This window comes from Desmodus rotundus, chromosome 9, assembly GCF_022682495.2.
Source record: "Desmodus rotundus isolate HL8 chromosome 9, HLdesRot8A.1, whole genome shotgun sequence".
In the NCBI taxonomy this organism is placed as follows: Eukaryota; Metazoa; Chordata; class Mammalia; order Chiroptera; family Phyllostomidae; genus Desmodus; species Desmodus rotundus.
In genome coordinates, this window is record NC_071395.1 from 55,524,339 (window position 1) to 55,539,242 (window position 14,904).

Here is a 14,904-nt window from a genome sequence, read left to right on the forward strand (position 1 = left end):
CCTGTGCACTACGTATGTGTGTTCTGAACTGAGGCTGGCTCGCCTATTACTAGGAGTCCATCGAGAAGGTTCTTGGGAACTCATTTACTAAGTGCAGCTTCCAGAGGCTGTTCCGTGGGCACCTCATCCATTATGGATGTAATGGAGCCAGCCTGCAACCTGCCCTTGGCAGTGAGTTTGGATAATCATACCACGTGCTCTTTGCTTGGGAGTGTAGCTTCATGCCCAGAGAGCCTGATCGTGCATCGTGGATGCAGTGGGCGGCTCTCAGCCTGATGTGGACAGGAATGTCATAAAGTGTCCTTTGTCTCTCCCTTCATCCTTCCTCCTTCTCTGGATCTCTCCAGTGCTGTATTTCTCCATTTCTCTTTAATTCTTGTTCTGTTCCTATCTCCATCTCTGTTTCCATTTCTCTCTTGATTTCTGTCCTGCTTCCTCCTGGTCTCTGTATCTCTACTTGGTCTCTTTATCAGTCTCCCATCCATTTATCTCTCTCTCTGCACCCCTCTTTCTCTGTTAACAAGGGAGCAGTTTGACCTTTGGTTTGGTTTCTGCATCTCTGTGGGATGGGATCCACATGGATGAAAACTAGGGTTTTTTCACTGATGAATGACGTGGGCGAGATCTAGATCAGACTGCCCCGTGACTACTGAGTTGGCTAGTCCGAGAGTGGATGGCTTTCAGAGGCCCTGTTCCTTGGAGCTCCCCTGGGGCCTCTGTCTGCCAGCTCTAGAGCAAACAGAGTGGCTATGTTGCCATCTTCCTGGAAGCCTGGCCTCTCCTGGTGGCTGGAACGACTTGCCTTTTGGAAATAAAACAGTGTTCACCTAAAATAACATCATCTGCTCAGAATCAGCTGTGAGTTGTTTCTAGGAGACATTGTGGATGATGACTCTCAGTGATCCTGGTCGCCAGGGCCCTCTGTCACCCAGGCACCCATGCGCCATAGGCTGGCCAGTGGGAATCAGTCCAGCACCCAGCATTAGTCCCAGCCGCTGCTTCCACGCAGCACAGGGACGTGGGCACAGTGTCTGAAAAGGGGAGGGGAGGGTGCTGCTTATGTTGTTTGTTTTAATGACCACACCATCCCTGATGACCACAAGAAACACAAAGTTAAACATTTAATATAGTTTCAGTACACTTAAACATGCAATTTAATATCATTTAAACACTGAGGCCTTGTTTTTGCATTCAGTCTCTGACTTGCCCAAATTGGAGGAGGGAGGAGTCGGGCCTCTGACCAGACCTGAGTCCAAGTAGGTACAACTGGCCCTGGCCTGGGTTGCAAAGTGCTGGGCTCTGGGCCGGCCCTGCTGGGTGCCCTGGAGATCCTTCTCCTTTCTGTGCCTCAGTTTCCTTATTTGAAGATGTGGGACTGGAGTATATTGTTATAGAAACCAGCCCTGTTCTGAGACTGTGGGACTCAGTGCCTGATGATGTCCCTCTGCTGTTTCTATGACTTTGATGCTGTGTGAGTATTAGGGTGTGAGTGTGAAGAAGGGACTACTTTGGTCTCTTTGTTCCAGAACCTTCTAGGTGTGAGTTCCAACTGTGCCCACAGTGTGGTTCCCAGGTGGCTCTTGCATTCGACCTCTTGCTCACTCTGGTCCTCCAAAGCCTTTGCTTTAGAGCAGCCTGCGCTGCTGGGAAGTTTCCAGCACTTTCGGGTGCTTCTGAGGAAGAGCAAGAAACCCTAGCTGGCTTTGTAGGCCCTAGGACTCTTTTTGTCTCAGTGGGGCTTCGCTTTGCAGCCGAGGACATGGAACCTCAGAGCTGGTGAGGGGTGGAACTGGGCTTTGATCATTGTGTATCTGTCAGGCCAGACTATCTGTGTGAATATCCGACTTCGTGTTCTGAGATTATTTTAATATATGAAATGTGACCATTTTCTTGTCGGTATCTGTTGGGGTTTAGTTCCTCAACAAAGCTGGTAAAACTGAAGCCTGACCCCCAGCATAGTCATGGTCAGTGTGGACTGAGAAGAAAAGCAATATAAGGCCTTATTAAGCATTAGCACTCTGGGATTGATATCCTGTCCTGGATCCAATGTCAGGTCCACTGTGCATTCACACATGAGGCTGGTCAGGTCAGGTGTCCTCCTGGTGTCCTTTTCCCATCTGCAAGGGGAGGGCAGTAGCAGTGACTCATCACACAGGGTGATGGAGATGTGTATATGAGGTATATTACTTACACCTGTTCACACAGGTGTATGTAATAATTATTCCTGCTGCCGCCATGGTTCATGTCTGCAGGACTGGGTAGAAAAGCACAGGAAAGATGCCTGCTGACCAGGACAAGGTTTTTCTGCTATGAGTTCTTTTCTCAGTGGGTTCTTCTGGTCCCTGGAGGGATATGTGAGGCCAATTTCCTGCTGCTCCATTTCTTCATCTATAAATGGGAGAGATTTTTCATTCATTCAAGACCTTTAACTGTTTACTTTTATTATGTGATACTCCAGGCCTCTGTGCCACTGACCAGACATGGTCCTAGCCCTTTGCTCCATCAGTAGCAGGGGAGGGACATGGGCAGAAAGTCACCGTGGAAGGGTCAGTGTTGCCCAACTGACCCTTCCGATGGTGCAGCCAGGTGTGGCCAGCACAGAGAGGGAGGTGCCCGCGCTCACAGACACACCGCCAGTCTCAGGCTGTGTGAGAGGACTCGCCCTGGCTCTGCAAATGGGGGCTGTGGGAAGGTTGTAACCCTGTTGAACAGGCTGTAGGCCCCCACCCAGAGACTGCAGGTCTTTAATCTAATATTTAATGGAGTGCTTGGGTATGTGAGGAAATGAGATGAAATATACATAAATGAGAACTATTGTCATACGCCCACTGGGCCCACCACCACCTCGGGTCTTCCACAGACACAGCCTGGTGCGTGCTGCCTCCTCCCGTGGCACCACCCATAGCACATCCAGGCAGCAGCTCCATTCTTCAGAGAAGGAACTAAGAACACAGCCAGGACCAGAACACCTTGAGCAGTTTTTACTCTTCGTAGGACTTAGACATTGGCTGATGTCATAAGCTCGCATGAAAGAACCTGAAATGTGGGGATTGAGTCTCTTGCCTGTTAGATCATTAAGCCCATGAGAAACAGCACCCAGGGTTTGGGACTCACTTTCCACCAAGGGTCCCTTTGAGGGTGGGGTTCTCTGGACCATCTCTCTTAGGCTGCATGTTGTCCATGTGTGAAATCCAGTGTGGTTTCTGCCATCTTCCCTGTGGGGGTGCTGTTGTGTAGGCAGTGAGTGCCTGATCTCATCCAGTGGGCAACCTTCTGGGCCCTCCTGTTCCCAGCCCAGGGCCTGGCCCTGAGCTGGTCTGCCGAGGGCCAGCTGCAGGGCTCTTGACTTTGTGTGGGAAAGATCTCACAACATGAGTCCAGGTGACTGTGAAGGTATGTTTATTAAAGCTGGGGACAGTGAGATAAGGAAGGGCTCTGCATAGAGGAAGCAACAGGAGAGCCCAGGCTGGGCTGCCTTACCTCCCTGGGAAGTCAGAGAAGAGGGGCCCTTGGGGACAGGTTCAGGGGGTCAGCCCTGTACAAGCTGCCAACTGCCTTTGAGTTTAGGAGACTCAAGAAAGAAGTGAGGGGAGAAGAAGGGAATGGCTCAGGCTGCTCCCCGGAAGGAGAGCCTGTGTGCCATAGGTCCTCTGCCTTCAGGCTTTTATCTGCTGGAATCTTAGGGGGAGTCTCAGGGGAGGGTTTCAGCAGAAACCAGTTACCCAAGTGTACCTTTTCAGGGTCCTGGTCTCCACTGATTGGTCAGTGATGGGGCGGGGGTCACTGGTCATTGCAGTTGGTTCTGGCTTTGCCCACCTGGTTTTGCTGCCTTTTCTGGGCCTGGAGCTGAAACACGACATGGGCCCAAGATGTCATCTCCAGGAGGACAGGCTACTCTGGGGGCCAGGCCCTTGTTTTCCCAGTTTTGCCCCCTGCCAGGCACTCAGGGCCTTCCACCCTGGCGACTGGTGACCGGTGACCATGTGCAGCTGGCTGTAAATTGCTCAGCCAGTTTGTTCAACTCTCTGTTTCCCTAGTCCACTTGGCAAAGAATTTCCCTAGCTTCGCACTATCCTGTCTCATTCCTTCTCACCCACCCCCTCACCCAGACTCAGAATGTTCAAAACATCTGGTGGCTGCCTGAGGGACATTTAAACCCTGGGAACCCAAATCTGAGACCAGAGTTCCTTTGCCCTGCAGGTCGGTAGGAATGACTCAAGCGGAATGAGAAGCATGAGGTCATGGGGCCCCGAGGACCACACCAACTTGGGGGGAATCCTCTGTGTTAAGCTAATGTATAGCCTAGCAACCTTGGACCCCAAGAGTGGCACATGGGTTTGCTTGTGCATGTCATAAGATCTCACCAAAACCTGGGCCCTGGCAGGTCTGAAATGGCAGGGTGGGCCCAGAGGCTCAGGTGTTGCAGCTGGAGCCTGAGGCTGCCCAGAGGCGGAAATCCCTGCCTCCATACCCTTGCTTTAATAGCAGACTCTGAGATCTCGGGAAATCAGTCTGCTTTGTAACACAGCTGCAGCTGTGGGCTGGATGAGTCTGGGTTCATTCCCAGTCACGTGAACCCAGAAGCTCCTGCAGATAAGGATCTCCCTCAAGGCCGCAGAAACTTTGGGGTTGCTGATGTGGCACTTGGCCTGAGAGTTTGAATCCCTGATCCCATCCTTTCTTTCTCCCACTTTGTCAAGAGCAATTAGGAACAACCAGCCAATCTCCTATTACTCAGTTTGACAAAAATGTTCTAAGGTATCAAGTACATGGTCAACCCAAATGTGGCTTCTTAGAGTAAGTAGTGGGAGTACCTGGTGGTGGGGCTGTTTTGCACATGTCTGTTGCCTCAGCATGACAGGGGCACTCTCTTTCCTCCTGGAAATGAGTCATTAGTGCCTCGAAATCGAATCAGTTTAGAGAGCCAATTCCATAAACCCAGGCTCACTCAGAGAGAACTTTGACTCTCTTTTTCTGGAAACACTCTTGGTACCAAAATCTGACAGGATTGATTACCCACCAGTAGGCCTGGCTGTTGGGTTCTGGCACAGACTCCTTGAGGGAGGGAGAGAGAGACCCAGTCGGTGATGTTGTGGTTGTGTGTTGAAATACACGTGCCTGTTTTTCCATTGTTTCGACTCTGCACATGTCCTCTGCTTCTCATTCATGGGGGCTATCAGACATTTCTCAGCCCCAGCCGTCCAGTCCTTCTCCTCAAATGCACTCCACCCCAGCCCCTGGTGAAGGTACAGTGGGCCCTGGCCCCGTAGTCCCAGGCTGTCCTAGAGTCTGCCAGCCTCTGGCCCAGGGCGCAGCTTGCAGTTTAGACTTTCCCCAGAGAAGAAAATCATGAAGGTCTAAGCTCTGCCAAGAACACACCAGCAGTGTGTTTAGAGGAGTGTGGAAAGGCCAACTGAGCCTATTCTGTGGTTTATTATTATTAGTGGTAATTGTTTCTGGCACACAGGCCAGTGGCATCTGGCCCAGCTGAGGTTCAGAAGCTCATCCCTGGCTCACTCAGGCGCAGTGTGTATAAGATGGGGAGAGGCACCCTGGAGGGCTTTGAGCCATTGGTGTTGGGAGACCCGCACTTCCACCAGATGTGGGGGGTCTCCCACAGGGTGGTAACTCCTGTCCTGTCTTTGGGGACTGAAGAAAAGGAATAAACCAAACTTCAGCAAGCACCTCCGAATCCCTTGGAATCTGAGCAGGGCAAGGCAGAAACAAGCCTCAAGAGGCCTCTCTCCTTCTCCAAGTGCCCTGTCTCTGCTTGGCCCGGCCCAGGAGTCCCGGCTCGGCCTGGGTCTGAGGAAGCTGGTCTAGTCAGCAGTGGCCTTGAAGCTGACCCACTTCTAGTGTTCCAGAGGCTGAAGGCCGTGTTCATTACTTTGCGGCGAGGTGCGTGTTCTGTGTGGGGGACCCAGCCTGTGCACCAGCTCCTCCCTCCACTGCAGTTGTGTTTCATGTGCTGAGATGAAGACCACTGTGGGGGGCATTCACACATGTGGGAGCCAGGAATCCCAAACCAGCCCCACCTTGTCCTCAGCTTTCCAGAGCAGGACTGAAGAGCAGAGTCAGTCTGAGGATGAGCAATAATAGCAAGTTACAAGAAAATCAGGAAACTCCTGATGCTTGTCCAAGGATTTTCAAAGACCCTCAAGCTGCTCCTCTTTATCCAAGTGGTTCTGCTCTCTTGAACGTTTTCATGTCAACAAAACCAGGAAACCTTTAGGGTTATGAGTCCTGAGCCCTTTGTTTTCCTAAGGACTTACACCAGCCCCACCCTTGTGCCGTGACAATAGCCAGTGGGACCTGCAGCCCTGGCTGGGCAGAAGAGCTGCTGACCAGAAGCTGGGAGCGGGGGTCTTGGAAAACCATGTGGTGCTGGGTCTGCTCAGCCACTTGCATATTGTAAATGGACCTGGCAGCTGCCAAGGCCTCCTTACACGGTGCTTTTCCACGTTGGGATGAGCTGGAGCAGTTTGTGCAGCCACCCAGCTGGCTCCTCAGACCAAGTTCCACCCAGGAGGCTGTGAGTGGGTTCGGAAGCCAGGGGACCTTCCTGGTGATTCTGAGAGGTAGCCTGTGTTCTCCTGGGGGCTTCCTTTGCTGAGGGACCCCCGAGTGTGGAAACCTCCCTCCTGCTTCTGTATTGTTATGATGTCTCCAGGTGAGCTCCCTGCCTGGCCGCTAACAGTCTCTGGCTGAACAGGGAACAATGTCCTTTGTGACATTTCTGAGGCTGGAGGTGGGGACAGCTGGGAGGAGCCAGCTCTTAGAGTGGCAACTGCGGCATAGAGGGTGTTGTGGTTTAATATCTAGAGATAAGGCCTTGGAAAGGCTGTGGAGAGGAAAGGAGACACATTCCTGACTGAGTAGCAGCACTTGGCCAAGGACCCTGTGTGTGGAGAGCAGGACCACTGGGGGGGAGGGAGAGCCCCGTGGGGCGGGGGGAATGGGGAGGGTGAAGTCCTGGTGGTGTGCAGCTTGGCCTGACATCCCATTCCAGCTGATTCCTTTCATTAATAAAAGCTTACACCCTTTAATCAATTCAATGTGCACTTATTGAGTCCTACTATGTGCGGGCAGATTCATTTTCTTCACATCATCTCTATCTAGTGGAGAATCAAAAACTTCTAAATTGGTTGGTTATTGGATTATGGGAGTGGTGGCCGGGATTGAGTTTTGAATGATGTTCAGGGGGAGGTCAGTGGGGTTAGGCAGCTGGACGCTGAAGAGCATCCGGTGAGAGGGAGGAGTATGTTTTTGTCTTTGGAGGCAGAATGCTCCTTGGGAGGACTCTTACTAGGGAACGGCCTGGGGGGATCAGGCTGCAGGAAGAGCACCTTTTGCTTGTCACAAAATGTGATCGGAGAGATGGTGAAGGAGGTTGGAAAAGCAAAAGCAAATCTAAATTCTGACTGGGAGGTGCTGTTGGAATGAGCTGGGGACAAATAAGGAAGGCTGGACTTAAGGGATGGTATGTGGTGGGAGGGAAGTATTCATTTCAGGCTTTAAGGCATCAGCACCCGTGGATAGAAGCGATTCCCACCTCTGTGGCCTGTGTGTGAATGGACAGAGAAGTGGGCGTGATTTGAGCGTCAGGGAACACACGTTCTTTCTTGATGCATGTTAATTAAGTCAGAGTAGGCTCTGGAAGCCCTCAAGTCTCAGTAGTGTAACTGTGCAAGTCCTTTATTTCTCACTTGACTGAGAGTCTGGTGGTGCTAGATGCCCCTCTCTTCAGGGGGTGACTCTGGGACCTGGTTGCTGCTCGGGCTGATCTGTATTTGCTCTCAAATGCTTCAGCCCCTTGATATCATGTCTAATTTCCTCTCTCAGCTCACTAACCAGATGAGACACTGAGAAGAGGGCTAGGAAGTGTCAGGAGGGCATGGGGAGGATTTGTGGAGCAGGAAGGTTGAGTTTGAGATACCAGGGATCACCCAAAGATTGGAGTCTCCACAGCCGTTAGGACTGGGTCCTGGAGTGCAGTCCGGGAGTGGTGATGGGCTTGGGGATCAGCAGTGTAGGAGGGGCGGCATGGCGGATCCCCTGGGAGAATGGCTGAGTTAGAGGAATAGGGTCCCGGGGTGGACTCTTTGGGAACACACATGGATGGGTGACTTTGGTGGCTGGGGTATTTGACCTCCTGGGGCATCTGCCTTCTCACCTGTGAGGTGAGGCTGTCACTTCTCTGAAGGGATGGCGAGAGTCCTGGGCACGCTGTCTGGGAGGTGGCTACTCCCAACAAGGGTGGCTTCCTTTCTCTCTCGTGGCATGGCACTCAGCTTTGTCATCTGTTTGTCAGGAACTGTGGTGTACGGCGAGCCCATCACCGCCAGCTTGGGAACTGACGGCTCCCACTATTGGAGCAAGAACTGGGCCAAGGCCGCGGCTTTTGTCACCTCCCCACCCCTGAGCCCCGACCCGACCACCCCAGACTTTCTGAACTCCTTGCTGTCCTGGTGAGTCCTGGTGACTTGTTCACACTTCACATTCGGTCTTTGCTCAGATCCAACATGACCTGGTGGGTCATCCCATGGGCAAAAGCAGGCTTGCAGACAGACAGATACTCATTCTGCAAACTCAGATCGCTGAATGGGAATGGGGGTTATTGCTTTGATGCCATTAGGTGTGGGGGAGGGGAGATTCAGAATAAAAACCATCTCGAAAGTCAACCAGAGGGGATGAATGAGGGATCAGAAGGATCCCCTGACAGTGCAGTGACACTCCTAGATGCCTCATGGAACAGATTCTCCTCAGGATGCTATCTTCCCAAATTTCCTATCTCCCAAGGGGAGGATGGGTTATTTCAAAACTATCACAGGCCTGGTACACTAAAGAAATGTACTCGACTTTGACGGTTTACTGTCACCGCCTGGGTTTTCCTTGCAGCGGAGACCTGCAGGTGACTGGCAGTGCCCACTGCACTTTCAACACTGCCCAGAAGGCTGTCGGGAAGGACAACTTCACCCTGATCCCAGAGGGCACCAATGGCACCGAGGAGCGCATGTCTGTCGTCTGGGATAAGGCCGTGGTAAGCAGCCACCTTCCCGTTCCCGCCCGGTCTCTGCCTTCCCCTGCCTCCTTCCCCGGGGGCCACAGGTCTCAGGTCGCTTCACCTTGAAATGGCAGTTGAGAAAATTCTAGAAGTTGGTACTTATATGACAATATTTCTTAGGTTTGGGAATCCAAGACCACTCTTTATAGAGGTCATTTCATATATATATATTTTAAATTATCATCTGTGGTCAATGGATACTGAAAAAAAAACCCAACCTCACAGAGTTAAAATGAAACTCTTGATCAGTCAAGAAAAATCTTCCTTAAGGATGTGGTGATTTTCTCAGTTAATCTGCTCTTGGAAACACATTCAGTTTCCTTAAAAGTGTTTTTTAGGGCTCTGTGGGCTTAGCACTTCTACCCCCCACAACTACAAGCTTCTGGCAGGCCTGCTGGGAACAGACCCTGACCCTGAAGGATCTGGTAGCTTTCCATTTTCAGTGGTTTAAAACAATAACCAGACAGGTTTTCTGTTTCTTAATGAAGATTTTAGATTATGCAGAAAATACAGCCTTATTCCAGAGAGAATGTAAGTGACTAAAAACTACTCATAACACCATCTTTCAGATTTAATGACAACTCACATGTCAGCCAGATGTCTCACCATCTTTTGCCAGTGCAAGAGCACACGTGTGTGTGTGCATATAATATGTATGTGTGTGAGTGTGTAAATAACGTGGCTTCATATATACTATTCTGTGGCCTGTTTCAATAAGATGATACCTAATGAAAAGGTACCCACATCCTTAAATATACTTGAAAATCTTGTTTTTTTTTATAGCAGACTCTTCATTTTAATGCTGAACTCTAATTCATTTGCAATTCTTCAAACATTTATGTTGTTTTTGATATTTTTCCATGCAGGAAAAGTTGTTTGTTTCTGTTTTGATGGTAGTTTGGTGTTACCTGCATAAGTGATTTTAAAACTGATTCTAATTGCATGTTTGTAAGGTGAGGGGTTGGATATGCCCTTTAAGTGGAGATTGTTTTTTCCCATGACTGAGAGGTCACATCTGCAGTGGAATTTTATTTTTCTCATAAGGATCCAAAGAATTGGATTATGGAAGCCTCAGAGAATATGAAAGCGGAAGCAGTGTGTGATTCTAATGCTGTCATGCACTTTTATGTCTTAACATCACCAAGCAAAATTTCCTTTCTTGGTGGTACGTGTGAACAGTGAGATAGAGTTTTAAAATCACAGTGAATTGTACTTATAGAAAACAGCCACTTCCCACCTGAGGGAGAAATGGACAGCCCCTATGGGCTGGGCTGGCACAGTCCAGCGACTGATCCAGTCTTCGTCCCCACGTGGAGCCTCGTCTAGTTCTTCCTGGTTTTCTTATGGGATGTACATCCCCAGATACGCCTGTCACTGTGCTCCTAGGAGGAATTCTAGAAGTGGTATTGCTGGGATAAAGGATGTGTGTATTTTTTAGGTCTTGCCATATATAGGGTCAAAGTTAACTTCCAGAAAGATTGCATTGATTTGTGTGTTCTACCAGGTCCAAATTGGGGTTATTAACACCCCCCAAATGGTACTGATTTGATTGGTGAATTTTGTTTTATTACATTCAATCCCTTCAATGACTGATTGGAGTGACTATTTTTTTCATATGCTCATGGGCTATTGCTGTTTTTCTCTTTCTCTGAATACCAGCTCATTCCCTTTGCCCGGTTTTCTATGAGCTGTAGAGCAGGTTTCCTAACTCAGAAATATGCCATCACGCCCTCAAATTCTGCCCGTAAAGGGAAGTGGACCACAAGCGGTAGAGATGAGAAAGCACAGAAGGGACGTGAAGAGGTGTGATGGGCACCTGCAGCTGCAGAAACCCAGAGTGGGGCTGAGACTGTAGGCTGGCCAGACCGAAGCCTGGGTCTACGCCCGTGTCTTTGAAAAGGCCAGCCAGCACTCAGACTCGCCTGGTGATGTTTCCTGAGGAGGCGTGGTGGCTCTGGCAGCTTTATTTTATTTTATTTTTTATTAGATAAGACCCATTTCCCCCCATAGTTGCATTTCACATAATTATAGTTAAGATATCAAAACCCAGAGATCGACGATGGTGTGTGTGTGTGTGTGTGTGTGTGTGTCATTTTGTCCTACATAGATTCACATAACCACCACTGCAGACAAGATATCGATGACCTCTGTCACCACAGAGGCCCCCCTCATGCTGCCCCTTACAGTCACACTCCCGGCCCCCTGGACAGATCTCCACATCCCTCCTGGCCTGTCCTCCATCTCTGTGACTTTGTTATTTTGAGAATGTTTGTATAATGAAATGTAATATGTGACCACTCGAGATAGGTTCACTCAGCATAATGCCCTCAGGTCCATCTAAGTTGTATCTGTCAAAAGTGTGCTCACTTTCATAGCTAAGCCGTGCTGCAGCCTTCCACTGTCTGACCTGTGTTTGGTGTGTGCGTGCGTGTGTCGTACCCTTCAGGTCACAGGGAAGATGGACGAGAACCAGTTTGTGGCTGTGACCAGCACCAATGCAGCCAAAGTCTTCAACCTTTACCCCCGGAAGGGCCGCATCGCTGTGGGATCCGACGCCGACCTGGTCATCTGGGACCCCGACAGCGTGAAAACCATCTCCGCCAAGACCCACAACAGCGTAAGGCCTGCTAACTGTGTGGGCTGATCCCACAGAATCGGTCACAGAGAGGGACTGATGCTGGGAGAGTCCCTGGGGCTTATGAAAGAACTCACTGTGATAGGAATGAACTTTTCCCCAGGATACACTATAACTTGCAATTTGCTGAGAAAAAAATAACTTTTTCTTTAGGGAGGTCAATAAGACAGACAATAAGGTACTCTTATCATTTTGGAGTGCCACAGCTTCTCTTAGAGATAGAGGTCTCTCTGTATAGACCTTCAGAGCCTCCAAAGTCATGCCAGGACCTTAGAAGCTTCTAGGAGTTGGGCAGAATTCCATTTTTATAGTTTGCTGCAGCACCTTTTATGAGCACTGCAAGCAAGGCACCTAAATACGCACTCACTGGACATGCTTATTCTTTTAAGTCGTCGTTTTCTCCTGTCATTGTTGCGACAGGTGCGCTTACTGTCTTCAAGGAGCTCATCGACTTTGACTTGCCCCAAAGAGAAGAGAAATACCCTGCAGCCATTCTGACAGGCCTTCAGGGTCTGGAGTTTTGGGGTATCTCTTCTCTTAGTCCAGACTGCAGGGTTTGGGGCTCCCCTGTGAGGTTACTGGGACCTTGGGCCAGTGACTTCATGTCATGTCTCAGCTCCTCGGTTGAGAAGGAGGGCTGTTGACAAGGTCTCTGAAGGTCTGCAGTTCATCGAGGGAAGGGGCATTGGGTGGAGAGGTTAGGTACCCTTGGCTCTTCATAGAAAAATTCCATGTGTGTTTGTGTACAGCTACATCTAACATCTGTATAGATATAATATGGAAAGAATATCGACAGAGGGAGAGCTTTGGAATAGAAATGGGCATAAGACCAAAGTGTTTTGTCAGAAACTCATGAATCTTGAAGTGAATTCTTAATAACTGAAGAGGATATTCCAGATCGAGTTCTGAAATGAAAGCTGGCCTGACAGGGAATCTGAGTCTAGGCTGCCCACCCCAGCTAGTCCGGGCCAGCAGAGAGGCCACCTCCCTGGTGCCAGGGCAGCTTGGGGCTGGACCTCTGATGCTGATCCAGGATGGCCTGGACCCTCACCCCCACCGCCCCACCCCCAATCCCCAGCACTCTCCCACAGGGCCCAGGGGGTGGAAGTGTGGGGCTCGCCACTGGCTTCTACTGGCACCTGTGGGTGCCTTCTGGGAGGGCTGCTCAGCTCTCAGTGTTTATCTAGAGCTGACTTTTTCCCTCCTCTCCCAATGGTTGACTTAGCTTTGCAGCACAGCCTTATGGCCACCTGACTTGTCACCTGGACCACAACCTCGTGGGGTCCAGGATGGCTTCTTTACAGGCCAAGGTCCTAGGGTCCTGCCCAGCGAACCCCCCTATATTCACATACATTTAACATTATACTCCTTCCCGTGCACTCTTTCATTCGGCCTTTTCAATAAAGGGATGGTATTATTATCCCAGCTGGGAGGATGAATAAACCCAGGCTTCGAGAGCAAAGTCTAATGTTACATAGCTATTTTGCGGTAGAGCCAGAATTAGAACCCAGAATTGTCCGGCGCTCTTTCCTGGCAGACTGCGTGTGCAGCCTCAGGGTCAGGGCTAGGTGGGGAGAGCACAGAGCCCTTTCTGCAGAGGTGATATAAAGGGGGAGCTGGGCTTGTTATTTCAGCTGGAGATGACCAGGTGAGGGAGTTCGCATTTGGAGCCCTGACCTGGTGGCATTTGGAGCCCTGACCTGGTGGCGGAAGAGAGGCTGGGTGGGGGAGGTGATGGGAGAAGGCAGCCTCTGCCCTGCAGATGGCGCACCTGGACCTTTCTAGGTTCCGCCCTCCCTTTCTCTCCAAGCAGCCATGTTGAAGACATGCTGACTTCCAAAAGTGCCTCTCCATCCTCACCTGGAGGAGTGCACACTGAGCATGCCTGTGCAGCATACAAACGGGAGGCCGTCCTGTGTAGCACAGTGTTTCCACCACGGTGCTAATTAGGTTTAATTTGGAGCATTTAGCTGATTGTTATTGACAGCCAGTTGCTAAGCCTCTGCTTGGCTTTTCCAGGCATCCTCTCAGATGAGTAATTTTAGGGGCTTATGTGGATGTAGGTTAAAAATGTCTCCACCTGGTGAGTGATAAAGCACGGCCACCCCACAGTGTGACAGAGGGTGGACTCTAACCAGAGGAGCTGTGATCTGACCACTGGACTTGCCGATTTTAAGTCACTTAAAACTTAAAGTTGGTTCTTTAAGTTTTAAGGGTTGGTTCTTCCATCTTTTCGGAATGGAAGCGGACCCGAAGCTCTTGCCGGGGTTTGTGATCAGTCAGTCCTTCACAGGCACTTAAACTCAGCATATGTGTCTTACAATGTCTTTGACACTACAGGGCTTCAATCTTGTTGGGAAAGGGCAGTGAAAAAGCAGACAGTGAATCAGTCAATGCTTTTTAAATGCCTGCTTTCATTTCTCGTGATCCTACTGCCATTCCTGGGAGTAGGCCATTTCCTGGCGTAGATGGGGAAGCTGAGGCTCAGAGGGGTGTGAGGGACTTGTCCAGAGTCACACAGCTGGCTGTGCCAGGGCTGGGAGGTGAGCCCAAGGCAGATGGCACCGGATCTGAGGTTGTCTCCACTGCTCAGGAGGGGGCCAGGCAGTGTGTGAGAGAGAGTGCAGACAGTTAGCTGTGCAGTGATGTGGCAGCGGCGTGGCTTGGTCCAGCCCCTAAGGGGTGGCACGTGCCCTTTCAAAGGTCATTGCAGAGCTGACAGAATTCCCTAATGGGTTTGACACACACAGGATGCTTTTTGTGTTGTCATTGTTACAAAGCCTTGTGAGGGAGGCAGCTGAAGACACTGAAGTTCTGAGGCAGGACTAAAGTGATCTGCTTACAGTCACACAGCTCTGGTTTCACCAAATCTGAGATGCCCTTGATGTTCAGGTACTCATTAGTTTATGTGCCACCATGAAGGGGAACCACAGCCAAGATGAGGAAGATAAGAGGAGACCCCTATAAAGATCTGTTGTGCCACCAAGAGGGCCAGACATACTCGGAGTAGGATAAGTGAGCGGTGCATCTGCCATGAAGGATGGGGTGGCAAATAGCTTGTGAGTCTTGACTTTGGCTTTGGGTACAGAGAGGGCAAAGTGCCCCCTTGGAGAATATGAACTGGAAGCTGGTATTCATGCAAGTTGGAGGCCGGAATTCCTGCTGCCAGCAGGGTCCGGAAAAACTGAAGCTGAGAATCGAATGT

General features: G+C 50.3%; 1 protein-coding gene across 3 annotated transcripts in view; it reads left to right on the forward strand.

Annotated features, from left to right (window-relative positions):
* Positions 1-14,904, forward strand: part of DPYSL2 (dihydropyrimidinase like 2) — a 124,156-nt gene that overhangs the window by 102,928 nt on the left and 6,324 nt on the right. For all 3 annotated transcript variants that reach the window (XM_024560893.4, XM_024560894.4, XM_045195691.3), the window contains exons 9-11: positions 8,312-8,468; positions 8,899-9,040; positions 11,511-11,681. In XM_024560893.4, coding sequence (XP_024416661.1) covers positions 8,312-8,468; positions 8,899-9,040; positions 11,511-11,681 — 470 coding nt within the window. The remainder of the gene's footprint in view (positions 1-8,311; positions 8,469-8,898; positions 9,041-11,510; positions 11,682-14,904) is intronic.